General features: G+C 40.4%; 1 protein-coding gene across 4 annotated transcripts in view; it reads left to right on the top strand.

The window, feature by feature from the left end:
* The window catches only part of ehbp1 (EH domain binding protein 1), a 233566-nt gene that overhangs the window by 181243 nt on the left and 25550 nt on the right, over window positions 1-26773 (top strand). For 2 of the 4 annotated variants that reach the window (XM_074675141.1, XM_074675140.1), the window contains 6 exons: window positions 112-262; window positions 3169-3459; window positions 5348-5502; window positions 11793-11931; window positions 12468-12568; window positions 16451-16574. In XM_074675141.1, the coding sequence (XP_074531242.1) occupies window positions 112-262; window positions 3169-3459; window positions 5348-5502; window positions 11793-11931; window positions 12468-12568; window positions 16451-16574 (961 nt within the window). The remainder of the gene's footprint in view (window positions 1-111; window positions 263-3168; window positions 3460-5347; window positions 5503-11792; window positions 11932-12467; window positions 12569-16450; window positions 16575-26773) is intronic. The other 2 variants (XM_074675143.1, XM_074675142.1) reach the window with 1 other exon arrangement.

Below are 26773 nucleotides of genomic sequence, written 5' to 3'. Positions count from 1 at the left end.
GATGTTTTGTTTTTCTTTTTCTTTTCTGGATCTTAAAAGATGTATCAGGACCTGCACCACTCACTAAATTACTTTGCTCTTCTTTTTTTATTTACATTTGTGTCTGCACAGGAGCGGGACGCAGAGCGAAGGAGACAGCTGAGAGAACGCGCCCGGCAGCTGATTGCCGAAGCTCGATCAGGAGTCAAGATGTCTGACATGAGCATGCTGGACGCTTCCAGCTTAGACAGAAGCAAGGGCAGCAAGGCTGGTCTTGCTGGAGGTCAGCACACACCTAAACACTCTCGCACTCACACACACACACACACACACACACACACACACACACACACACACACACACACACACACAAATTCATACATCCTTTGTCGAGCATTTTTAAAACACACTTTCTAAGTTTGGTGGAAAGGCCCTTTGTTAATGCGCACACACTCCTCTGTTCTCCTCAATGCTCATTAACTATGCCACAAAAGTCACACTTGCATGCTTATTGCTCTATACTCACTTTCTTCTTCCACACATGCCTTGACTCACACACTTCCATTATGCTCTCTAAAGGGGTTCTGTCTAATCCTCAGAGAAAAACAAATTGCCATTTGACAACGGCCGCTGGTCTAAAATGCATCACCCTCATATTCGGAACAGCAATTTACCCCGAGACTCCTCCCTGGTCTCATTCGCCCAGTAATTGTTAATCAACACAACACATTGTGCGGCCAAATTATGCTCAAAATACCAAACACTTCTAATGATGGCTTGCAGGGGAAGCAAATGCTTTACGCGCCTTTCCCACTGCTTTCCATTTCCTTGAAATTGGGGTAGTTTTCATAATGACCATTATTAGGCCACTTTAGTCATTTATTTCACTTTTAAACCCCTCTTTTGGGGTTTCTGTCCAGGTTGGCTGCCTTGCATGTAAATGAAGGCAAGTGTATAGACAAGTGACCTCAAAAGTATGAGAAGTTGAGAAAGAACAAAGCCTCTTGTTATCAAGTAGAATGCAAATTAAAATTTAAGATCAGGCAAAAATAGTTGGTAATGGCTCACCTGAAGAATAAGAGGAAATAGAGATTGCTGGAATTCAAGACGTTTGTCTTGGTGATTCAAGAGAGGAATAGCACCGCTTTAGCCCACTATGAAATTTCCCGTAAGTTGTTCTCTAATTTATGTAAAAGTATCGGAAAAAGTGAAAAATTCCATCCAACAGTCACAGCTGAGGCATCACACGATGCTGTGTAGTGCTCTTGCCTCAAGATTATTGAAGCAGCCCAGGGTTATTCTATTCCTGTGAATCTGCTACATATATTTTTTGAAGTGAATATGTTGTTTGGACCAAAACAGCATGAAAATGTAAGGTGATCCCCAAGGCCCCAAATAAATCTCCTTAATGTGTTTAATGTTCAGATTCCTGAGATATGAAGTAAGAGTGTAACACAATTGAATAGCTGTGATTGAAGGATTGGCTCAAAACTCATTATTATATAATAGTTTCAGTAGTTTTGCACTACTTCAATTGCTAACCAATAATAAATTGAGCATTGTATTTATAAAAACAGAAGAAAAAGTAAAGGATTATTCTGTTTTGGAATCTGAAACCAGGGGAGTGTTTCATATTCTTGACCTTGCAATGATTTAGAAGTTTAGTTGAGAATCAGTGTTGGTGAATTAACTTACGGTAACATTAATTGACAAACTGTGAGGTTAAAGTAACTTCACTTATGGACAGAAGAAGTAAAAAGGACACGAGGAGTGCCAGAAGAAACGGTATCCTGAGAGTGATGAGAAAATGGATGAGCACTCAAATCAAAAACTTATCAACCCGAAACAAGCAGCAGTGAGATCAGTGACTTGTTAGGTGAAACACCAGAAGAAAGACAGCGAGACAGAGGGAGGGGAGCACTTGATTTATTTGCTCCCTCAGCTTTTCTGAATTGAACTAATTGTTGATCTCATTAAAAACTGAGTTTCAGAAAAAGAAGGGAAGAAAAGAGGAGGAGGGCGAGGTGAGGAGAAGAGAGAAATGCTGTTGGCTGTGATACACAAGGCCTGCCGAGCAGAACGGCTAATCCTAGCCCCCACACTCTCTTTCACTCCCTCTCTCTGTCTCTCTCTCCCCTCAACACCATTCACGGTCTTTTAATGCAGCCTGGGCAGACCCCTCCAAGAGTCTACCCGCAAAGAAACTTTCCAAACTCCATCACCGTGGCCTCCCATTAATTAGGCCCCAGCCAGCCACGCAGGAACAGCGCTTGCGAGCACGCTCCGCATCGTAGCTAGCAAATTAGAAAAAAAAAAAAAACAGGAAATGCTGTTATTTTGACTCTCCCTCCTTCTCTCTTTGTTCTCTGTCTCCCTGCCCACCAAGTAGTAAATAGCAGAGAAGGGAGCCTGCGATGTCAGACGCTTTTTACTGATTGTTTTGTTTTAATCCATGGTGGGTTATCCATGCAGCTAGAGCTGCTCAGGTCTCCATTTGAGTTTCTCTTAACATGTTTTTCTCTTTTGTTCCTAATACAGGGACACTGTTGTTTCTATTGAGCCCCTCAGGAGACTTAATGGAATATGTGCTTTCATGTTTTTGTGGTTTTGGTTCGCCTCCACTCTTTTTATCCAAAGCAAGAAAGGCAGCAGATCTTTGAATGAATGGAATTAAACAGAGGTCTCAGTTTCACTTTGTGTGCCAGATATTTGTGTGCTGATGCACATGGACACCAATCAATCAGAGTCGCTCTTTGTCTCAGGTGAATTCTGCTGCCTTCTCACAACAAAGATTCAGTTGGATGTTAACCACCGTATTGAAATAAGAATTGAATGTTAGTTTTTTACTCATTTCAAACATCAAACATTTAAAGTTCCTAAATTGCAATGCAGTAGAAATCAGTACACAGTGGTTTTATGTTTTGATGAGTTTAGTGCTATTATTGTGTATCATGTTCGCATCAACACTGTAGCAGTCAGAGGAGAAGATATAACTCCATTTGGCTTTGAGATGTACTATGTATGTTGACACATACTCTCAACAAACTAACCAAGATTCTTTTCTCTTTCTTTTACACATATTCATTTCTTTATCCTCTTTTCCCCCTGTCTTCATTTTAACATCACATCATGTCTCTTTAACTCTCCCCCTTTCACATTTCCCTTCCACTGTCCCACTTACACCCACAGATGTTTTGGATGGAGTGAGAGGTCATCATGAGGATGACGCAGTTGATGGTGGCAGGGGTGAGAATGAGGGAGAGGAGAGAGCTGAAGAGGAACAGCTTCAGTTTGGTGGTGGTGCTGGTGGTGGAGATGATGACTATGGTGATGATAATGATGATGATGATACTGTTGCTGCCACATCTGCATCTGCTCTGGTCACTAACCCACTGCCTCTGGAGGCTCTTCTTCCAACCACCTCTACCACCCAGGGGCCCCTGGAGTTTACTAACCCCAGCTCTGAGCTAACTTCTCTGGGTAAAATTAACTGCTCTGTGTGTGTGTGTGGTTTGTGCTTCTCTGTCTTTTTAACCTTTTTCGTACTAATTTACTCACCTGCCTGGACTGTTTTACTCACTCATGACATACTCAGCAAAATACCAAAAAGTAAACCCAAGATGGGATAAAAGAATGTGTGGGGGTCATCTTAGCTTTACTCCTCACTTTTTCCTTATTTGGTCATTCAGACACACTTACCCCTGCTTCCTAAAGGCTCGGCACATACTACTGCATCAGAAAGAAGGAGCAGACTCTCAGTATACATCGGCTGAGTGCTGCTATGTTGTTATTAGTGTTTTTTGTTTTCTTTTATTCCAAAAACTTCTTTAAGTGCTAATTAATAAACTCAGAAAAGTGCTCCCCAGACAAAAATAAAATCATATCTTCAGGAGAGCATTTGCTCAAATCTTCAGAGGTAAACTAATTACTTTGTTTTGTGTTTAATTTCACTTTATTTGCCTCCTAAATTCACTGTTGATGTGAGATAGGCAGAAGTACAGTGAGGTACCAGAAGAAACTAACATGAAACCATAAATGCTTCTGTTAGCTTTGAAGTGCCGTATCTCTTTTGGTCCTTTTTTTACATTACTGAGTTTCCTCTTCCTTTTGTTCCTTGTTATTTCTCCTTTTTTATGTTGTCCTTAATGAAATGGATTTTATTGATTGTAAAGCTATAGAAGCTTTTAATACACTTCAGTGAGTAGATGTTTCCCCCTGAATGTTCATTTAGCAGAGATTATTATGCTTATCTCATCCACTCTGTGACTCGTCCACTCTTGTTTTAGTGTGTACTGCGTCTTTTCGTGTCCTTGTGTATCACAGAGTTCAAGATGTGTCTTTGCTTCACATCTGTTTGCATGCATCATGTTGTGTGAGTGTGTGCATGTTGGCAGTGGGTGTGTGTGTGTCACAGAGGGGGATGACACATGAAACGGTTGCCCTCCTGTTCTTTCATCTTCTTCAGTGCAGTGGTCTGTCCTGGCAGGGGAGCTTTGGTTACCAGTCACTGCAAAATAAAGCCGTACACAGCTACTGAGAGGTGAAGAAAGAGGGGGAACTGAGGGACATGGAGGAAGGGTCAAAAACGACTGTAACGGACAGTTTGGAGATGTTTAGAGGTGGAGGGATAAAGGATAGATTTGAAATATAGAAAGAGGAAAGGGGGTGAGGGATGTTTAATGTAATGTTTCTATGTAAATTACATTTTTAAAGCATGCCAGGTTTTGTTTCACACAAGTTTTCTACAAACCATTAGTGCCTCAAACAAGTTCCTAGAGTCCATTGAAGAAGACAAAAAATAATCTCACTCAGCTTGAATATAAAAATTGTTTGACTCCCAGAGTCCAGAGTAGGAGTGGGATTTAATGAAATGTTAGGGGTACAATTGTATTATTTTTAACTTTGCAAGTGGTATAAACAAACACTTAGAAGTGAGATCGGCAAGTGCTGATTTTTTCCCTCCATTTTGCCTCCGTAGTTCCCATGGTGATAGTCCCAGCAATGTACACTCAGTTCCTGAGCGACTCTCAAACAGGACTTGAGGCTGCCGAGTCTGTCCAGATCTTTATCGTCTCTAACGCCACATATATATATGTGTACGTTATAGTGTGTATCTCTTCCCACTCATAAGCTTGTGATATATGTTCCTTATCATTGGCTTTGCCCAAGCGAGAGTACATGAATGCAAAGTAAGGGGTTTCCCCTTCTTCGTGCCGTCTTTCTATCCCCAAGACTGTGTTTGTGTGTCTCGTGTTCTACCTAGTTTTGTTTTATCCTCGTTTGATGTTTGTTATTTTCTTACTTTTCATACACACGTACTCCCTAGTCATTGTCCTGTTGCTCTTCTTGTTCTTTCAATCTCTTTTAGGTACAAACAGTAAACACGTGGATTTGAAGCTGAAAAAGCTGGTGGAGGTCAGCCCAAGAAGAGCCACCTCCCCTTCATCCCTATCCTCCACGTCCTCCTCTTCCTCACCCACGTCCTCCTCCACCTCCCCACTCAGCCCAGCAGAAGGACAAGAGGTATGCACAAACTCAGCTTTAAATCAAACATCTGTTTCTTCCACTCTCTGTCTCCTTCTATCCCTGTCTTTCTCGCTGTCACTTGCTGCCTCTCCCCACACCTTCAAAGACTCATCTAATCAATCAGATCTGATTGACCCTTGTTGTCAGCCAGCTGACCCTGTGTACACATCAGTCAGTTGGACCACTTCATGTTAGTCCACAGTTTATCCCTCTGTGTCCATATGAGTCTGTCTAAAGCCGTGAGACACACACGCTGGCATCATAATGCTCTACATAACATGTAGCCGTCCTCGTCTATCGACTGTGACCTTTTCAGACAGGATGTGTGTGGAGGGGGGGATTTGTTGCTGCTGCATGTGACTATATCTTTTGATGTGAATATTGAGTCAACAACAAGTAGTCGGCCATTCTTAACATCTGTTTAATTGATTTTGAATGTCAAGTGGAATAAGATGAGTGTGTGCGTGCGTGTGTGTGTTTGTGTGTGTGTCTGCGTGGCTGTTAGTACAAGTGAAACCCTCTGTGCTTATGGCGACACAGGGTGTCTTTGATCATCGATTCACATAAACTCCCTCTTGTGTTCAAAGCCTAAAAGGCTTAGTCCTCTATGGCCAAAGGGTTCATATGTGTGCGTTTGTTACAGCTTGACCACACCTCACCACACAGTTTGAGTATCTGGCCTCTCATTCCAGCTGATGTGGCTGTCAGGGTTTGAATGCATGAGAGTGTTATCAGGTATGTGTTCTTAAAGATAATAGCCTTTCTAAATGAATCACATTTACAAAGCACTTAAACACACTTCCTCATTACCTAGCCATTATTTACCTACATTAATAAACAACTTGTAATATAGAGCACACATTTTGGGATTAGTGTAATGGCTTGGAGCTATAGTCGGATCATTTAACCACCATACTGCACCAAGTACTAAGAACCAACAATTATTGGCCAAGTCAAATCTCCTCATAAACTTTATTAGCTCTGCCAAGGAGGTTGTGTTTTTGGGAGAGTTTGTCTGTTTGTTTTTCTGTGAGCAGCATAACTCAAGAAGTAACAAACGTATCTGCTTGAAATTTTCAGGAAATGTTTAAAATGGGATAAGGAAGAACTGATTAAATTTTGGTGGCAATCCAGATCACCGTCTGGATCCAGGATTTTTTTAAAGGATTCTTTATCAACGTGAGATAGGGCCATTTTCACCATATGTGTATATAACTCCACGATAGATGGTCGAATTGCAAAACAATACAAGACAAGGTTACGATAATTTCTGACAGATGTAAAAGTACAATCCACATCCTGGCAATAATCTGGATGCTAAGATCCGGATTATGAAATATGCACTGGGTCATCATAATATTTAACGCTGTCGGGTAACAAATTATCGTACAAACCTACAGCTAACACCAAAGTATAGCAGACAGTCTGCTGAAAGGGAGTATAACATTAAAGTAGGACTAAAGTGTTGCGTGACAATCACAATATGCTTGGCAGAGGTCTGCGCTCTTTAAATGCTTTTCTTGTTAATATTTGGTCCTCAAATTTCTTAGAAAAAGTCATTTCTGATCTCAAACCCAAAGGTGTTAGCTTTAAAAGAGTTTTTTTAAAACAACTCATATTAAAGCTGAAATCAAACTTTTTTTGATGCTCAAACTGATAATGTGATTTCTAAAAATTATTGGAGGTTTGTAATCAACAAATTCCCTAGTTGTTTTTTTTAAACTACTGAAATGTAGTTTTTAAAAGCTTGTCCCCAGCAGGGACAGCTTCCCCTTTCTGTTCTGAAGTAAAAGTGAGAGCATAACTCAACTAAAGAAAACATTAAATCCTTTCAAGGCTCATTATAAGATGCAATATCTGCTGGTGTTTAAGAACAGCTCCTTCTTTCATGAACCATGTTTGTTTAAATAAATACCACCAATAAGACTAGTAATAATTTGAAGCTGCACAAAATCAGCACAAGTAAAAATTTATGGTAACAAATTGTCTTGAAACAAGGTTTTTACTAACAAATACGCACACACCTGTATTCTATTTTTTCTCTATGTGCAGTATTTGAGTTTTCCTCTGTCCTTTAAAAATAAAGGGACACAGTTTTGTACCAAGTGGACCAAGCATCCTAAAAGTCCTTCAGGCGGGTGGAACGACCTGCATCAACATCACACACACACATGCCCTCTCTCCCTCTCTCATTAGTGATTGTGTGTATGCACAGCCTTGGTGGCACATGATAAGGGCATGCAACGCTCAGCAGACTGCGACGTTAGTCACGGAGCCCCTTCATGCACATTCACAGACTCACACACACCAGAAGCACTGAGTCACCACTGCCGCAATGATGATAGCTGCGATAAGAGATAAAGAGAGAAAGAAAGAGAGCAAAAAAAGTGGGAGGGGGCTTTAATATCTGCTTGTCCCAGAGTGTGAAAGGGACACAGAGAGGTAGCCAAATGGGCAGGTGTTTTGTGAGTTTGACTGAATAAGTAATACATTTTTTAGTTGGAAGATAATTTCATGATTGCAGAGATTGCTTTTTTTACATGAATATGTTGGTGTTTCATACAGTGGTAGAAGTTGTAGCAGTTTAACTCTAAAACACTTTCACCTTTGCTTGATTCCCTGTCAATACGTCACTCTCAACAGTATAGCCATCAGTAATAACTGGGCGGACAGCCTCAGCGTCCTAATCAGCCTCTCCTGGGATTTCCCTCTTTTGCTAAATCAACAGTTCCTCATAGATATTGCAGTGGCATGCAGTTTCTCCACAATAGAATATCATTTCCAGTAAAAATAAGGACAAGGACAGCTGTGTTAATCCAATAAATCCTTCTTTGACAACCACTTATCAGTGCTTGTTCCACTTTCTGTGCAAACAGCTGAATGCAACGTTCATATAATCAGTCTACAGATGGACTTCTGTCTCTACTAGGCAAGCTTGTGTGACTGTGATTACTTTCCATCAGACCAAAATTGGAAACAATCTCCTTTCCTTATTAGAGACTTTGTTGCTTCACCAATTTGTCTCACAGTGCACACAATACAACTTGGGTCACATGGCAGCATACCTGATATTGGTAGCATGAACACTATGAATAGAGGGTGATGCTACCATTAGAGTTCCTGATGAAGGTCAGTTTGCCCAAATTCACCAGCATTGGAATGGAAATGGCAAACTAAGGAATGAGAGATTATATTTTTCCCAGTGTATGCTATGTGGCCATTAGTAAATCACCTTATTCATAAAGGCCAACCACACACTGGATGATTTTTAGATTTAAACTGATGTTTAAAACTGTGGGGGAGCACACATAAACAAGTTCAGACTGATTTCTAACATGACCTTGATCCTTGGATCCGACATACTCCACAATGCCTTAATAGACCTCACACTCATCTCATCGATTATTGGGCCGATTCCATCAGAGGCAGTCTGACGAGAAGTTGAAATTTTATACATTTTGCTAACATATGAGTACAGATAGGAGAGGCTCTGATGCTTAAACAGTAAAAGTAACTAGTAAAAGTAATAATTGGTGCTGGACAAGTTAACACGTTATTTTCACGTTAACTCGTCAATCTATTAACGCCGTTGAATATTTTATCACACATTAGTGCATGTTGCTCACATGCTTTTATTTAGTAAATGTCTGTTGCTGACCGCGGTGGAACCGGAAGTGAAATTGGCGGAAAAACACGATGAGTAACCAAAACAAGCATGGAGAAGAAGGGCAACGCCACGGAACTTAAAGGCGCTTGCCGCTTAGTGTATCAGTCCGCACGCGCACAGCGTGTTAGATATAAACAAACGCAGGTAGTCTGCCAGGACGAAGAGACACGATGAGAACTAGAGCCTTATTTAGCGGTGTTTTTGTGTGAAAGTAACGTGCTGAAAATTCTCTAAATAAAGCGTGAACGCAGACCGATATCAGATGTTTTCGGTGGGAGTCCGTTTATTTGTGTTTTTGGTCAAGTAAAATATGGCCCCGTCTGAGTGCAGAGGAAACCGGCAGAGGAGCAGGGAGGGGGTGTTTGGTGCGAGCGCCCTGGGCTTCTGCTGCACAAAAACACTGCTGTAGGGGTAATTTCTGCCCTTGTGATAGGACCCAACTTGTTCCATCCCGGAGTATCACTTTAATGCCCTGACAGTGGCAATAAGCTTTAAATTTGTTTTTACATTTTGTAAATTTGATTTGCACTAAATATGTGATTTAACTATTACTGTATAACAAGTACTGATTTAGTGTTTGCATGACAGATGTTATGGCACTTTTGTTCATATGGCAGAACATTCCAATAAAAGTGCACTATACACTGCTTTTGAATTCATTACTAGATTTGGAATTTACAATGCAATTAATTATTATTAATCAGGGAAATCATGCAATTAATTACAATTAAAAGTTTTTAACCGTTGCCCAGCCCTAGTAATAATTTTAAAAAGTCATACGTACACAGGTTCCAATAGGCCCCAAAACTGATCATGACAAATAGGATCCTAAATCTGGCTCAAAATGCTTTAGTGTGTGGCTTAGAAAAATTATAGTGCATCTGTATTCCTTAGGGAATAGGAAGCTGAGTAGAAGATGAGTTTGAAAAGGGTAGGCGAAATAAGCAAAGGCTTCAGCCTACACCTTTTTGGTCATGTTTTGTTGTTTGTTATGTTGATTTCTTTTTCCCTGTTCTGTTAACTGTTTGGTGTTGATGCAGAAATAGCATTAACAACATTTATTCATTTTCACTTCATCAGTTTTTATCTTCGAAGTGACTGAAATAAACTTAACTAAACTAAAACTAAAACTAAAGGTCGGTATTACAGCAGCCTCCAAAGAGACATTAATATTTACATACTTACAGAATAATACTTTGTGTTAAGTCCTTCAAAACAGTTTTTGAGAGTGAGAAACTGACATTCTACATCCTAAAGGCTTGATAAAGACAGACACCAAACACTCTTTTGGGCTTGATTAGATTTCATTATGTGTTTGCATGGTTCTTACTCCTTGACAGATGCGTTTAAAGTTTGTTTAAAGTCTTGGTCGAGAGAGGCCTCTGAGCATAAAGTGAAAAAAGGCCTTTGTTTGCCAAAGTTTTCTCCCCTCACTTTTCTTTACAATCAGCGGTGTAAATTCTCTCTGAATTGTTGCCCTTAAAGTTTATATGCTCACACACTCATTATAACCCTCTGTATAACTAGGCGTTGGCCTTGTGTTTTAAAATGTTTAATTGGGTATTTGGGTACAAGATTTCATAAATAAAATTGCCTGACTTTCTTAAGGTTTGATGAAGCTGCTGGAAGCTGACAGGCTAATAGACAAAACAAAGTGAGAACTGACTAATTGCTGCCATTGTTTTTGAGAGTCAATAATCTGAAGCTAAACTAACAACTCCACATCTACAGCTTGTTCCCCACCCGCACCGTCTCTATTAGCTCTCCACGCGCTGCTTGACTATCTCCCTCCGTCTCAAGCAGTGGAACATGTTTGCCCTAATTGTCGACTTTATTACACGTTTCGCCGTCCTATTAACGTTGCCACAACGTCAATCTTAGCCCGAGTCGGTTTCTTTTCCACTCGGCTTGGCTTATTTGGAGGCCTGGTAATAAAGCATTTCTGCACACTGTTTTTGATAGCGGGAGAAGCAAGCGTGTAGCTTTTTAACACATGTTCACTTTGAAAACAATAGCGTTTTTTGCATTTTGCATAATTTGAATATATTTTCTGGCTCGAGGTTTTGTTGAAAGTCGAGTTAATTGCCTCCTTTTTGTCTCTCTCATGAGTGAGGCAGAGAATGAGAGAAAGAGTGTGTGTTTGGGTGTGTGCGTAAGAGTTTCCGCGCATGTGTGTGTGTACTGGTTGGATTGTGTGTACATTTTCACGCAAACAAGAAAATGACAATGTAGGGAACATATCAACTCCTAGCAGATTTATCTCATGACCTGTCAGAAGGTGAGGCTTGTGCATTTGCACGTTTGAACGTTCCACAGTGTGTGTGTGTCTGTGTGTGTGTGTGTGTGATCACAATAATCAAAAAGCAGCTGTAAGATCCTAAAACCTTTTCTGTTTCAAACATTGAAGCAAAGTAATAGACATGATGTGGAGAAGAAGGAGACTAAGATACAATGACCTGTTGTGTGTGCTTCTCTGTTTTCCATCAGGGGCTGTTAAAGCAATCCCAAAAATACTTTTGTTTTCCATAAATGTTTCCTGGTGCATACATTTTTTTTACATTTGACATCAGCTGTAAATATTGTCTCTAAGCTGAATGCACGTTTTCTCTGTGTTTGACAGAATAACACTGAGGAGTTGCGAGCAGAGCGCCTGCGCAGAGCAACAGAGAGGTTGCGCAGCCCGGTTGTCTTCAACAAGGATTCTGCTGTCAGGAAAACACAGCTGAAGTCCTTCAGCCAGTATGTGGAGAACAGACCGGGTGAGACACACACACACACGCACACACACACACACACACACACACACACACACACACACACACACACACACATACAAACAACAGTGCATACATTATTTACCCAGCAAGGTATGTTTTCACGACTTGACTCGCATATGAAATTCACACCCTATACCAGGCTACAGGACAAACATTTTGACAAGCAAAACAAAAGGAATGTCATAAGCATTCAGCTGTTAAACGAGCTGTGTGAGGATCTCTCTTCATGTCCTTGTTCATCTGCTACTTCAAACCACAGCCAGTAATTCAAACATACAAACTTCTGAAGCTCCTGAAATTTCTGCACTTAGTTTATGTTCAGCATCAATACCCATTAAACAGCTAATAATAACTATTTTGATTGAAAAAAAAACTTTTTTTAATTGGTCTACAAGGGAGCTCAAGCTTTAGCAACAACAACTTTTCCTCTTTGTGAAAGTTCAGCAGTCCAGCTTCGACTTGTACCTCACTTTGACTTCACTTTTTCAATCCCACACTCCTCCTGTTTTTCATCCCAGAGGTGAAGAGACAGAAGTCTATCCCTGAGGATCTGAGGAAGGCCGAGGAAGATGACGGTTTACCTATGGAGCTTGATATTAGACGACCATTTGAAGAGGAGGTTTGTGGTTTTCTGTCTCATATATTTTAGAGCACATACTAAAGTGTTTGTAGGGAGCTTTAATCCTCTTTATTGTGCCACTTTTTGTTTCCTGTTAGCTTTCTTTCCATCTCTCCTCTCTTATTTTTTTAGATTAATCCATCACTGAGCTCTCCTCTCTCCACCATCTATACTTGAATTTTTCACCTCCTCATCCTCACACACACACACACACTCACCCTTTCTCCTGTCTACTGTCCGCTCCTCTCCTCACAGACATCAAGTATTGATCTAACAGACTTCCATTTTAATTATGACAATGGTAGATATCAGCTGCTCTGCCATTAAGAGGTGTGTGTGTGTACTAAGAAGTTGTATGCCTACATGTCCTTCAAGTGTACACACATACACACACTTTTATCCTGTTTGAAGTTGTCCACACAAAGAGTGTTTCCATTAGTACACTGTTATTCTAGTGAGTGTGTATTTGAGTTTGTGCACCTCTGGAGACCACAGGGTGAATCTCTCTTCCCAAACAAACGCTTCCTACCCTCGACCCTGCACCCTCCACCTCAGTGCCATGCACGCAAACACACACACACACAGCCTCGCACACACACACACACACCCTCCTCCTCCCAGTGCCGGGGCCCCAGGGTTAATGGGTGTTCAACCTTTCCATTATCCCGATCAGCCAAGAATTACCTGCTGAATGATGTTTGCATTAATATAATATATATGGTAATTTCCCTCCTCTTAATTACGGCTGGGCCGACCGCGGCAAGGGGAGTGGGCTGATCATGTGTAAAATTGATTTGCCAAGGAAAAATATGGTGATAGAGCGAGAGCGCGCAGAGAAGAAAAGGAGGGAGGGCTGCTAGGAATCAACACACACACACACACACACTTGCACAAATCACACGTGCACTGAGCCACACACTCAAATGCTGGAGAGTGTACATGAAAAAATGCTGGCCTGGGTGGAATGAAAAAAAAAAAACAACTTTCTCTCTCTGCTCACTAGTTCTCCTTCCCATTAAGAAAAATGAAGTGCATCAGCAGTAAAATGGAGATATTTTTTCGGATGCATCCTCAGTGGTGAATTTGAATAAACATTTCCCTCTCTTAGAGAAGCCTCTCTGGAGAATAGCAAGCAGCTAGGAGACAGAGGTGAAGAGGGGTCAGGAAAGGAGTGTAAACCCGCTGCATTTGGTTATAGAGTGATGTGTGTGAGTATGTGAAGGCCATGAAGAGATTGCTGTTTGTGTATTACACATACCTTAAATGGCAGAGTGTGTATGTGTGAGTAAGAAGAGCTGAGCACAAGGTTAACTTTGAGGGAATATTGAGACTTTTAACCAGCAGGTGGGCAAAGACTTTACCTAATAATGTTGTTGTGTTTAGTTGGGCTTTTCTTTAAATCTTGTTTTACCTCTGCTTCTTCTCAAATCAGGGAAACCATTTGATATCTGTTACACTTTTAAAGTACTAAAAGAGTAAAAAATCGCCAGATTATAGATTTTTGTTATTGTTCAGTTATGTTTAAGAAAAGTCCATTGAGTGTTTACTTATGTTTAAAGTCACCATGAATATCCAGATTGATTGTAGAATGAGTGTCAGCTGTCAACAGTTTGAGGTATAACTGGACGATGTGCTGAGGATCAAAATGCTTTTTGGGTTTTGAATAATTTTTTGATGTATCAATGCAGTAAAGTTAAATACTAAGTGCACTTGAAGCAAGCATGCTCAGAGCCTTTCTCACTGCACACATTGGTGCTGCTTACTTTGGTGAAGTGCAGATGTGGACACCTGTTACCTGAAGCCTGTTATCACATCTGTTCTCTCTAGCTGTATGATTGTAAAAAGGCAGTTTTGGTGTTTTGCACTGCTTTGACTCCACCCTTTGCTGCATGTCACTATACTCAGGGTGTCCGCGGGGTCTTAAAAAGTATTAAAAGTTGATACATCAGTTGTGGGAAAATTAAGGCCCTTAAAAAGTATTAAAAAGTCTTAATTATAATGTTGTAAGGTATTAAATTTTATTGGTATTCAAGCTTTGACTCCAAACGTATCCATGAATATTTATTTTCCTCCTTGTGACTGTTACAAACTAACCTGACACGCCGGACAGACAGTTTCATATATCCGCCACGGAAATCGTCCATCTGGTTAGAAAATGTTTTCAGGGTGTGAACCTTCAAAAATAACCACACCTGGTGATTGGACGATCGTTCTGCTTGTCAGACTCATCACAGACCAGTGTGAGGATCTAGAAAAAGCTTTAGCATCTTAAAATATTTCTCTCTAGATCATAAGAGTTTCTCAAGAGTTCCTCAATTTCTCCGACTTTTGATGACCTGGGATCTTGGAGTCTTAAAATTTAGAGAAAGCTTCCCCTGATCTCAGTTGTTTTGGAACAAATTTTCTTTGTTCAAATCAACTTTTTACTGGATACAACGCGATGAGATAAGGTGTTTTTCAATACAGTTACGTAGCATAGTTGTTTGAGACATGACAACAAGCAAAGTCGTAATTTTGTGAGGTGCAGGCTATATGTTGAGCTAGTAGTTCAACAAACTCAGTTTGTACAGTAGTTTAGTAGCTTTCCATATGAAGTGCTGATAGAAAGCAAACAACACAATCTCAGGCACATGTCCTAAATTTTGACAATGATGAAATAAATTCTTCTTGTTTTTTTCTTCAAGTTGGCCTTGAATAACTGCTGTTACTCTTTGTGAGTTTGGGAATGTCAGTTAACCTGTCTTTAGTTTAATTTATTCTTTCAAGCTTTATTCCTTCTTAGCTTACCTCATTTATGTTTAAATGAAAACTACACCTGTCAAAGATCGGTTGCTAACAGCAGCTTATAGTGGTGATAAGGTCTTCAGACTTTTTGAAAGGTTTTTTAAAAAGTCTTAAAAAGGTATTGAATTTATCCTCAGGATTTCAGCACATACCCTGATACTCATCTGTCCTATCCAATAAAGAAAAATAATAATAATAGAAACACCTGACACAGCTGTATTCCAATTTCTGGATCCAGGAATTTAATAAAGGATTATTTATCACTGTGAGATAGGGCTGTTTTCACCATATGTGTATATAACATCACGATAAATGGTGTAATTGCAAAACAATACAAGACAAGGTCACAATAGTTTCTGACAGATGTAAAAGTAAGATCCAGATCCTAGCAATATTCTGGATACTAAGATCCAGAATATAAAATATGTACTGGGTCATTGTAATTTTAAACACTGTCAGGTAAAAAAAATTATGGTACAAACCTGCAACTAACACCAAATTGTAGCAGACAGTCTGCTGAAAGAGAGTATAACATTAAAGTAGGACTAAAGTGTTGCGTGACAATCACAATATGCTTGGTGGAGCTCTGTGCTCTCTGGGTGCTTTTCTAGTTTCTTTTTCAGTCAGTGAGCTCACAACTTTTAGGTTTCATCTTTATTATACTGAGTAAAAAATAGTTGCTCTTTCATTTATGTTGTTTTACAAAGTTTGTAAAGCTTCTCTGCTCCTTCTCTGTGGTTTACATTAGTTTCAGGTATAAGGGAGGGACTCAGCATGTCATCAGTTCATCATATGCAGAGTCTGTGTAATCTCTCAGTGTGAAATAAAGTTGCTCTTGTTCATGTATGGGTTTTTCATAGAAGCTGAAAATCTCTTCTTACACTCTTTCTCTCTGTGATATATATCTTCTCCAGTCTTTTGTTTCTTATTTTCTTCTTTCACTTGATTCCATCTGAGTTTTTTTCTTTCTTACTTCTCTCTGTCTCACGTCTTCATCCCTTTTTTCTCTGTCTCTGTCAAATGTTATATTGCACCACTCTTCCTTTTCTCTCATAACCATTCTCTCTCTGTCTCTCTCCCTCCCTCTCTGGTTGACAGAAGGCGTTCAAAGACACCAGTCAGTATGTGGTTGGGGAACTGTCTGCACTGGAGAGCGAGCAGAGGCACATAGACGCCCGAGCAGCTCGCGTGGAGAAGAGGCTGCGCTATCTCATGGACACAGGTACCCCAAGCCCAATTACACTGGAAAAACTGTTTTGGCAAATTGAGCGTATGCACGCACATACACACTCATTTACACTCATGGCGTTAGTGTGTGTTTGGGTGTGTTTGTGTGTGTTTGTGTGAGAGAGAATCTTTGAAGCCCCCCTTCTCCCCCCCTCACGGTTGAATGTTGCACGACGGAGCGCTGGGTGGATATGAAAGGAGGGGATGGGAAGGGGGGTTGAAGAAGGAGGAGGAGAAAGGGAGGGAGAGGGTGGGTGGGGAGGGAGTGTGTCTCGGGGATGGGAGAAGAAGGGAGACCTCTCTGGGCTGGGGTGATAAGGGAGCCCTTCATGGGGGAAACGATAACTGGGTGCGATAGCGGAGCCCCAGCCGAAGTCTCTGCTGCAGCCGTTTGCCAGCCGCGGCCCCAGCCAGCCAGCCAGCCTGCACACTATTGAACAGTGCGCTCAGCCATGCACAGCTACACACATACACCCTCCTTTCCCTAGTACATATCTGGCCTTCATTGATATGCTGTATAAGGGAAGACGAGGGTGAGTCAAAGGGAGAAGAGAGGGAGAGGCAAAGAAATGTTTTTTTTTTAAAAAGCAACACAACATGAGCACTGACACAGTTCACAAATCCACCACAGACACACACAAATGCTTACACACCCGAGTGTACAAAGTGCAATCTGGTTAGGCGTATGGAGCCAGATTCTGAAGGTTTTTATTTAAGATTTTGCCAAGGGTAGAGCCTTGTTAAGACATGAGACAGTGTGCCGAGCCAAAAGAGCGGCCTTGGCTCTGATAAGTCCCTAACTGAAATTGGAGAATAGCAACTCATTTGTGATACTGAACTGTCCCGTTCTTCACCCAAGAATCCTGCTGGAGTAAAATGTGATTCCAGTGAGTGTAAAATCTGTTTGTAAATGTCCCATAAGTTTAATTATCATATTTCCTGTTCCTGTATTTTCTGGTAGCTCTGACGTGTTATTGTAATTAATGAGTACCCACCTTGGTGATCCTAAAATTGATAGAAAAGGAGGTCTCTAGAAAAGCAAATTTGGGTAGTGGGATCTAAGCTTACCATCCCCATCCTGTTTGGGTCCTGATATCAAGACAATCTCTTCTTCGTTTGTGGTGTTTTGCTTCCCTCCTTTTTTTCCATCGCCCCTGCCTCTGTGCACTCTCCCCCTGTCAGAGCACGGGCCATTGTGTCAATCTGAAGGGCATTTTTTTTCCTTCTACTTCACCCACTGATAAACAAGCTGCTAGCCAACAAGATGCTGGGTTATTTACTTCCAAACACCTTCAGCCTTTTTTGCCCTTTTACAACATGAGTGGAAAATGAAATCGAGGAATTGTGGTTTCCACAAGTCATCACTCTGAAAAATAGAGAATGTAGTATACTAACTGTGAAATGGCATTTTATAAACTAATACATGTTTTTAAGTGCCACATCTGGGTCCTGTTATGTAGAACAATGTGGCGTCAGTCATTAAAGGCTAATTACAAAATATAAGCACTGATGTCACGTTTACATTGCACAGAGCCAGGGGAAGAAAAAGTTGCCACACAAACCTTTCTCACTTTCTGAAAGTGCATTTCTGTTTCCATATCTCATTTTGCAGCACTTATCCCAGAGACTCATCCAATAGGTTATGGATTGTGCCTTTAGGCTGAGGTCTGGAGGCATCAGAGCGAGATGCGCCAGTGACAGGTGGTAACTAAAGTAACCTTTATCACCTCAGCTACTGAGGTCACCTTTCTATAGGCTGTCATAGATGATAGATATTTTTCTCTGGACCCAGAATGTCTGATTGAAGTTGAGGCTGATTGGCTCTAAGCAAAACATCTGGTATTGATCCATTACATCTGACTGGTGCATGCACGTTGCTGGGGGACACTGCAAGAAATTACCGCCAGCTATCATTAAATGTTGATATATTTAACTCTGCTGGCCAATGTCCAGAGGTCCTTCCTATGTGTCTAATAAGACACATAAGAAGGACCTCTGTATTTTAAGTATAGGTTTAAAGCTTGGGACTTTCTTTAAATCATAGTTTGCTCTTTCTCTGGTTTCTAAAACAAAGTTATTATTGAGTTTTAAAATCATGAGTTGAAAAAGAAAATTCAAATGGACATAAAACACCATTTATAAGAGCTGTTCGCTCTTTTCGGCGAAGCTTACTGACTTCTTCTCTTTAACTGTTCTGCTCTTAATGGCACGCAAATGGAAATTAGTTTGCATGTTGGGCAAAACAGTTTTGATTTGGACGCCATTATTTTACTGTCCTCTTAATAATGCAAAAATGCACATATGTCAACCTGTAAGCGCTACTTACAAACTTAAGATCTGTCACCCATTACATTAAACTGAATGAAATCAGGACAAAATGAACTATTTCTTCTCGTCATCCCATGATCAACTTCTCTGTCAATATGAGCCTGTTATTGATCCAACTAAAGCTTCCCGAGAACTTTTGAGAACAGAGATAAAAGTTGGCAGCACTTTGAGGTGATTCAATAGAGCTGCAGTTAAGAAAAAAATGGCAAAAGATCAAATAATGAGAAACTCTGTGGTGTGATAATTAAAAAGAGCAGGTCAGCAAAAGTAACTTCAACTTCAACTTTGCAGGGAAAATTGCTTTGCAGGTGGCCAGGGAAAAACACAAAACACAGAAAACACAATCACATCTAGACACCACACTGAGATGAACATGTGTAAAGGGGAAATTAGAATTTTAAAGATGTTTAACCATTTATGTTTCGAATAATTATCTCATTAAAATAACAGAGCTCAAAGTTGGTGGTAGCATTTTATTCAGTTTATTCCTTAAGGACTCCTCATATAAACATGTAGGCATTTGCTCCTAATTTCAATCCGTAATTAACTCAAGAACTTGGTGCAGCTTGCTCATACACAGAGAGAAGATATGGTTAAGCAGGGTAGATGTCACAGCAGTGCATATGATCATATGATTCAGACCTCTTAGGGTAGATTTGAGAAAGCTCAGTGTGCAGTGGTGCTCTGGTAGCTCACACCGCTACTGGACTGATGGGCAGATGTGAACAGACAGACCGACTGACCCATGACTGATTGTTCATCTCTCTGCTCCAGCAGCAGAAAGCCTGGGAAGATCCACTGTGCTCTACTGCTCCTCAGTATTCCCTCCTTTGATATCACATGCTTCTGCTTTGTCATTCCCTCGCCTTTCATACCTTTTATTCCCTAAGGAAAGAGTTTGTCATTCTGCTAACAGATGCCTTTTTAATGTCTGGCATAGAGAACAGAGTCTTTTAATAGCTTAATTCCCAATTCCTCTTCTTTGAAGTAACTTATCCTGTCACTTTTTGTTCACTTTATTTATCAGTCTGTTTTTTCTTTCTTTATTTTTCTCTCATCTTCTCTGTCTGCTTCTGCAGTCCTTTTTTCCTCAGTCCTCCCTGCATCACTTTCTGTTCCTTTTGCTTCTTTTTATCCTTGTGAATCTTTATTGCTGTCTCTTTTCTCTCACCCCAGCTCTCCCTCTTTTTCCCAACATCTCCTTTCCTTCCCCCCTCTCTACTCTGGTTTGGGCACAATGCAGCATTTTCTATTACGCTGCGGCCCTCCCCAGATGAATCCCAAGTAATTGGGGTGGTTAATTTATTTACTCAGAGGCAGTTCACAGCACATTAAATAATAGAGATAATTGAACAAGAATTGTCAAGTGTCTTCTGATATCAGACACATTACAGGAGGGAGTGTGCATAAAACTCCATTTCTATGCCCCCATTGTTTATGGTAATTAAGTACACAGATTTATTCCTTGGTTGCCTTCCAAGCTTATGGCAAGCGCCATTGTTGTCTTCTATTAATATGTAATCAGTAAATAGTTTAATTTTCTAATCTGCGGTTGGAGAATTCACTTTCTAACAACTCTTAATTACTGCTGGGCTCTAATGAGTCTCGCCATGCCGACGCAGCCAGCCAATCAGAGGCCAGGCATGGGGCCGGGGGGGAATTTGAATTCCTGCGGCACCCCCCCTCGACTAATGAACTTGTTATTCTTGCACTACTGGGAGCACTGTCCTTCACACATGCAACATTAGGAGAACGTTCACCTCTTGCAACAGACTGAATATGTTTATTGAGCTTATTGATTATATACAAAGAGGCTGTTTATGCAATGCACATTATTCTGATTTCCAAACATTATCACATGGCTGCATTTCCTCCAAAAGTTATACAGGTGATAAAAACTTTTTTAGAATAAAATCAAAATCTATTGTATGTTTATCTGCATCCTGAATTAATATCTCATTTACCCTTTGTGCATGTCTGCCTTTTCATGCAACGCTTCTGACCTTGGCATAGTTGCTTTTCTAAAGGTGTTGTTTCATAGAAAAGAAATATCAGACAGTCCTTATTGAAAATTCAGCCTGAGTTGTGAAGAAGCATTCAAATGTGTCATGTAGCCTTTGCAGAAAATCCCCTGGCCCCTGTTTGAATATATCTCAACCACCCCCTACCTAGCCCCTGCACCTATTTACACACACCTCCCATTTCAAATAGCTATATAACCTGCTACAATGGACGCAATTATCCAAATAATGGCACTTAGCCGCACCGCAAAGCTGCCTCTCACCTACTGTGTATTTGATAAGAGATAAACAAGCAGAGAGAGGAGAATGAGTTTTGGCTCTCCCAGATTAACATATGTTTAAAAATTGCTCTTGACGCCGATAAGATTGACACTAGCTTTTTATGGCGTGTGCTCCTTTAATCTGCCTTTGTGTCTGCGAGTCAGCGAGAGGAGAATGGCACAAGGAATGATCCAGCAAGAGCTTAATGTACTTTACACATGCAGCCTATCCCCCTCAATATCTGAGAAAAGAGGCTGACCAGACTGTCAATGCTTCCACATTAGAAAGGACTGCTGGTCTGGATTGTGTGGAGGATTGTAGGATGTGAGGCATAAACGTCAACCTGTGGCTTTCAGTCATAGCAATGCAAACTGAGGCCTGCAGGTGTATTTTGATTCAGTAATATGTTTTGTTTTTTATTTATATTTTGGCATTATGAGGGGTTATGTGGTTTAGGATGAGAATTTTTGTAAATTTACAACTGTCCCAAAAGCAGATAATTCAGTCAACCTCACATTTCTGTTCACATACATATGCTGCATATGCAGACTGTTTAAGGAATGTTGAAGTCACTTTTGAAAAGAACTTCTCCTCCTTAAACTGCTATGTCACAGACTGGTAAAGTGGTCATGCTTTCCTCCTATTCCTCTATCATTTTCTGTGAGTGTGTGTGTGTATGTGTGTGTTGCATTTATATTTCTTTGACATTAAGTGAGCAGGCGTCTCACTCTTTTTCTCATGTCTGTCGTCCTAATCCAGCATTGTGGCAGCATCAGCTTATAGTTTGACTAAAGATTTAAGCTGAGCTACGTGAGTGGCATAGGGACCCTCACACACATACGCACGCACATCAAGCCCTGCCTTGTCTTGTTGCGGCAACACAAACAGCGTGTGCAGCTTTAAGTATATTATCAGGGCCAGTCCTTTCACAAACGTATTGCTGAAGAAGCTTAACATTAATTATTGTAACTTTGGGCAGATTACATCCGTGCCCGCCTTGTAAGCGCAGGCAGGCTCATCTTGACCTCCTATACGAGAGCTTAAAGACACAAGAATGGCATTTTACCAACTTTAATGGGATAACCAGTCTAATCTTTCAGCACTGACAGAAGAAAAAGTGTTTAGACTATAATACCCTCCCCAGTTCAGAGGCTGAAAGATGGAAGGAGAGAGGTTTTGGCTGAAGCTTAAACCACTGTTTGCTTAATTCTTGTTGGTCCTACATTTAAGTACAGCTCGTGCTCTGTGGCGTTTTGTTTGTTTGAAATTATTGGGATTGAATCTAGCAACTTTAAGCTTCAAACACCTCTCTCTCTGAATCTTTCATTACAGGTAGACTTGAGTATAAGCACAGGCTACGCTGAAGGCTTGTCCTCTGTGTGAATTTAGATTGTTGAGCAGAGAGATTGCGACTTTTGTTTACCCATAATCACATAGCCAATTCGTAAGCTAAGCTCATGGCGACTGAGATAGACACAGCATAGAGAAGATGCGCTCCCTTTCAAAGCCTTTGGTCATTTTCTTGTTGTTGTTGTCAGGGATACAAAAAGAGCACTCACTTTCAATCGAATGGTTTTGTATCAGGGCACAGAGGAATGTGTTTGTGGTCATCTGGAATTCACTTCAGGAGCAAATGCACTGCTCTTTCCCTATGGGGTAGAAAAGAAATCTTGGGATCACTCCTTTAAAACCCATTGCCTTTTTCTTGCCTTTGAGGGGACAAAACAAAGGATTTGAGCTTTTTGTTTTGTGTGAAAATGTGTGTGACTCCAAGGTTCAACTGGGTCAGAACACAGATTAACACCCCCCCCCAACACACACACACGCACACACACGCACACGCACTAGACTCTCGTTCCCGTTCATGCCCTTAATCTCCTCGGCCATTTGAATGTTTGAGCAGCAAAACAATTTAATTAGTCAACTTGCAAGGACTCTGCACAAACGACCAGTCCTGAGCTCCTGCCTACCCTGCGCTTTCTGTCTCCCCCCCAGCTGAGCTCAGTGACACCACCCTTACTCCCAGATGTGCACCACTACCCCCCCCTCTTGCTCCTCTTTTTCTCTAGCTTGGTGTCAGCCTTTCATACATTCTTTAACAGTGGGGATGAAAGAGGGATTTTTAGGAAGATTAGGGAACGGGATCCTCTAGGCATTGTCTGAGAATCTTCAGATAAAACGAACTGGGTGGATGGAGTCAACGGGAGGGACGGGTGAGGAGGGTGAGGGTTTTTTTGGTGGGGAATGAGGTGTAGCAGTTTGTAAAGTAGCGGAGGAATCATTCTAGTTGACCATGCTGTCCCTCTTTAATAATTTTTTACATTGATGTTTCTTTTCTGTTGTATCATTCCATATTTCCTCAAGTTGCACTGACTGATCTGTCACTCCTGCTAGTGTAGAGGGCTGAGTAAATGGAGTGGTGGTGGTGGTGGTGGGGGTGTTGGTTGGAGAGGACTGGGAGGTGGACAATGGCCGCCCATGATAATCTGCTCTTTATTGGAGCATCCCGCCAATGCTTTTATCAACCGCCCCTCTGCCTGAGACCCCAAGAAGCAACGGGGCCAACAAACCAAGCTGCAGGCTGCCAAACACACTGTCACACATACACAAGCACTGATTATACAAGTCGCACATTAACAGATTCACTGCATATAGTCACACATAAAGACTGCACAATCTGCTTCATATTTTACAAATGCAGAAAACATTAAAGAAATAGAGCCTTTTAAGTTCTTGGCTTTATTGTTTCTTTTTGTAAGTTGATTTTAAGAGTTAATTGAAAAGTCTAAAGTGAGACTGTAACATTTCAAGAAGGTTTAAAAAACAGAAAAAATGTTTATTTTTATGTTCTTGTTTGTTTTTTCATGTGCATGTGAATTATTAAGTTAACAAATTGCATCCCAATGGCATGATTGAATTCCAACCTTGCAGTCAATTAATCAAGTCTTTCTTATGGTAACGACTGGTGGCTCACTCCACAATGCAGGTTAATGGCAGAGGTTTGGCCAGTAATTACACCATTCACTTGCTAACACAGCTGCTCGCCATGCTACCGTTGTCATCACCCCCCATACACACTCCTCCCCATTTCCCATTGTAATGAGCACTCCAGGCTACAAATACCAACAGCTGTCTTTCCCAATACATTTTCATTTAAATATCTATTTAAACACAGCAATTTAGCATTTGTGTATTGAATCAAGGCTTGAGCCACTGGCAGTACCGGCCTGGTGTTAGTGTAATGTCATGCTATTTCAAACTAAAAAGTATGTTGGGGGTGTAATTGACACATTTACAAACCCATTAGGGGTTATGTTAATTAGAGGCTATCTTAAACAAACCAAGGATTTATTCTTTATTTGCTTCACTTTTAAAGATTTGTAATTTGCAAACAATTTCCCTGGAACTAATGTTTTATTGACATAAAAGGACCAATGGCTGTTAGCTTTTGCCCTTATTAAAATTTCTGGGAGGAGGAAAAGACTCACATTTATTAAAACGAAGAAGCAAAGGTAGAACAGAAAGCAGCGATTGTATAACAGAGAGTCGAGTGGAAGAACTGGTGAATCACAGAGTTGTAAGAGGGATGACTAATGTTGTTAGCAGAGCCATTACTGGTCCACGGATTAATTCATCAAGCAAATTCATCTGCCTCTTGTCACAAGGCGTGTAATATGACACCCCTCAAATTTGTTCTAACATCCACCCCAGGGGGGGTCCAGCTCTACCCCTCCTCCTCAAACACACACACACTCACACACACACACACACCCATACCCTCCTTCCCCCTTTCCTAATGGAGCAGGCGGAGCTACTTCTGCTAAAATGATTGCAGCTGTCTGTCTGCAGGTTGGGAGGAGATCCTTTACTTAGGGTTATTGCAGCTTTATGTCAAATATTTGCAATTTATTTATTAAGAAATTCAATTATTTTTAATTTTTAAACTGATAATCTTACACCACCTTTCTTGACCTGTATGTGGAATTATACTAAAAAAATATAAAAACAAGTTTGAATCTTTAAAAAAAATTAACAATTATAATCGCCATCCTCTTACAATCAATACCAGAAACTTGTTGATTGTAAAGTTGTTGTTTTTTTAAATACATTCAATTTGTATTGACATTAAGTTGTATATTAGTAAAAAAAAAAAGTTTAAAACCTGAAGAAAAAGAAAATTCTTAAAAGTAATACAACAGAAGTCTAATACATATTTGTTTTACAAAGAGTTTGATCCAGTGTTGTAAGACGATCTTTGCAAAATAGTCACCAATAAATATGCAGTTTTATTTATATTATCTTATGACATCAAGTGAAAAGATTGTATGCAAAGTCCAAGTCTGTCTGAATACCAAATCTTTAACAAAAAAGAAAGACGTGTGTACATAAAACAAACCTGTTTTTAAGCAGTTATAGAATCTTTACCATCAAATTAAATTTTTAATTCTTATTATTTGGATTGATAATGTAAAATCTCTTTAAAGATTTAAAGCCTCCTGATTAAATAAGGAATATATGTTAAAAACAAAATTATATGTATGCATTGTGTTGTCATTCATAGCCTCCCCGACCGTTGTGTATTCTTTAAGTGTTGTTGAATCTGAGTCCTGGTATTAGTAACCTACAGATGTGTTCTAATGTTTGTTTTAAGCTGTCCTAATTAACACTATCAACAGGTAGTGAGGTTTACACTAGCGCTAAATCAACTCGTGTCTCTCCGCCCCTCTAAGCTCCCCAAATGGTTCACACCTCAGTGTGTGTGTAAACACATACTCAGGGAGCTAAACCACCTGGCTTAGCCTTAGCTTAGCCCCACCGAGCCCCGGCTTATCTGCACATTTCAACAGAGATGCCACAACAGTGCTTTTAGCGCGGTAGCTGCATGTGGCAGAGAGGAAGGCCTCAGTGTTTGGAGCGGATTTGAAAATGTGAGCTGATGGAAGAAATAAATCACACTCTGGAAATAAAGGAATGCTCGATATTTTATTTCTCAAGACACAACTTTGCCCTGTTTTTGTGACTGTATAAAGCACTGACAGCACTCTGTGTTACTGGATTATACGGTTCATGATGATAAACTACCATATTCATTACCCGATTAACAATGCTTGACAATCTGTTTTTCTTATTTGTCTTTTTCAACTTCCTTTTTGACATTATCATTTTTTTTCACTAGATTTTTCTTTTTACAAATGCTTTGATTAAAGCTTTTCTTAGATGAATTAGACTGAGTTTTTAACTTTTCTTTTCTTCAGCATTGTGCAGGAAAATGTTGAATCTTAAAGTTTTTTCTGTTTCTACATTTGACTGAAAAAATACTTTTGGTACCAAAGAATCACACAGTGTACTTTTGTTGAGTTAAGTTTATCAGGTTAAGAACAATTATTTTTTAAGAGCCTGACTTCTGTAAACACTCTTCCATCTCAGACTTTAAGGCACTTCCTAAGTGCAGTCCAGCTAGGTGGCATGTTTCTGGTGGCTGTACTGATTATGTAAAAGAAAAAGGAACCAAACAGTCTCCCAGCCGGGCCACAGTCAAGCAGAGCAGTCAGGGGAGAAAACGAACTCAGGGCCTAACAAATAC

The sequence above is a fragment of the Halichoeres trimaculatus genome, unplaced genomic scaffold, assembly GCF_033239565.1.
Source record: "Halichoeres trimaculatus isolate MK-OKI-2021-1 unplaced genomic scaffold, fHalTri1.1 fHalTri1_scaffold_8, whole genome shotgun sequence".
Lineage (NCBI taxonomy): Eukaryota > Metazoa > Chordata > Actinopteri > Labriformes > Labridae > Halichoeres > Halichoeres trimaculatus.
This window is presented reverse-complemented; position numbering and strand designations above follow the sequence as displayed.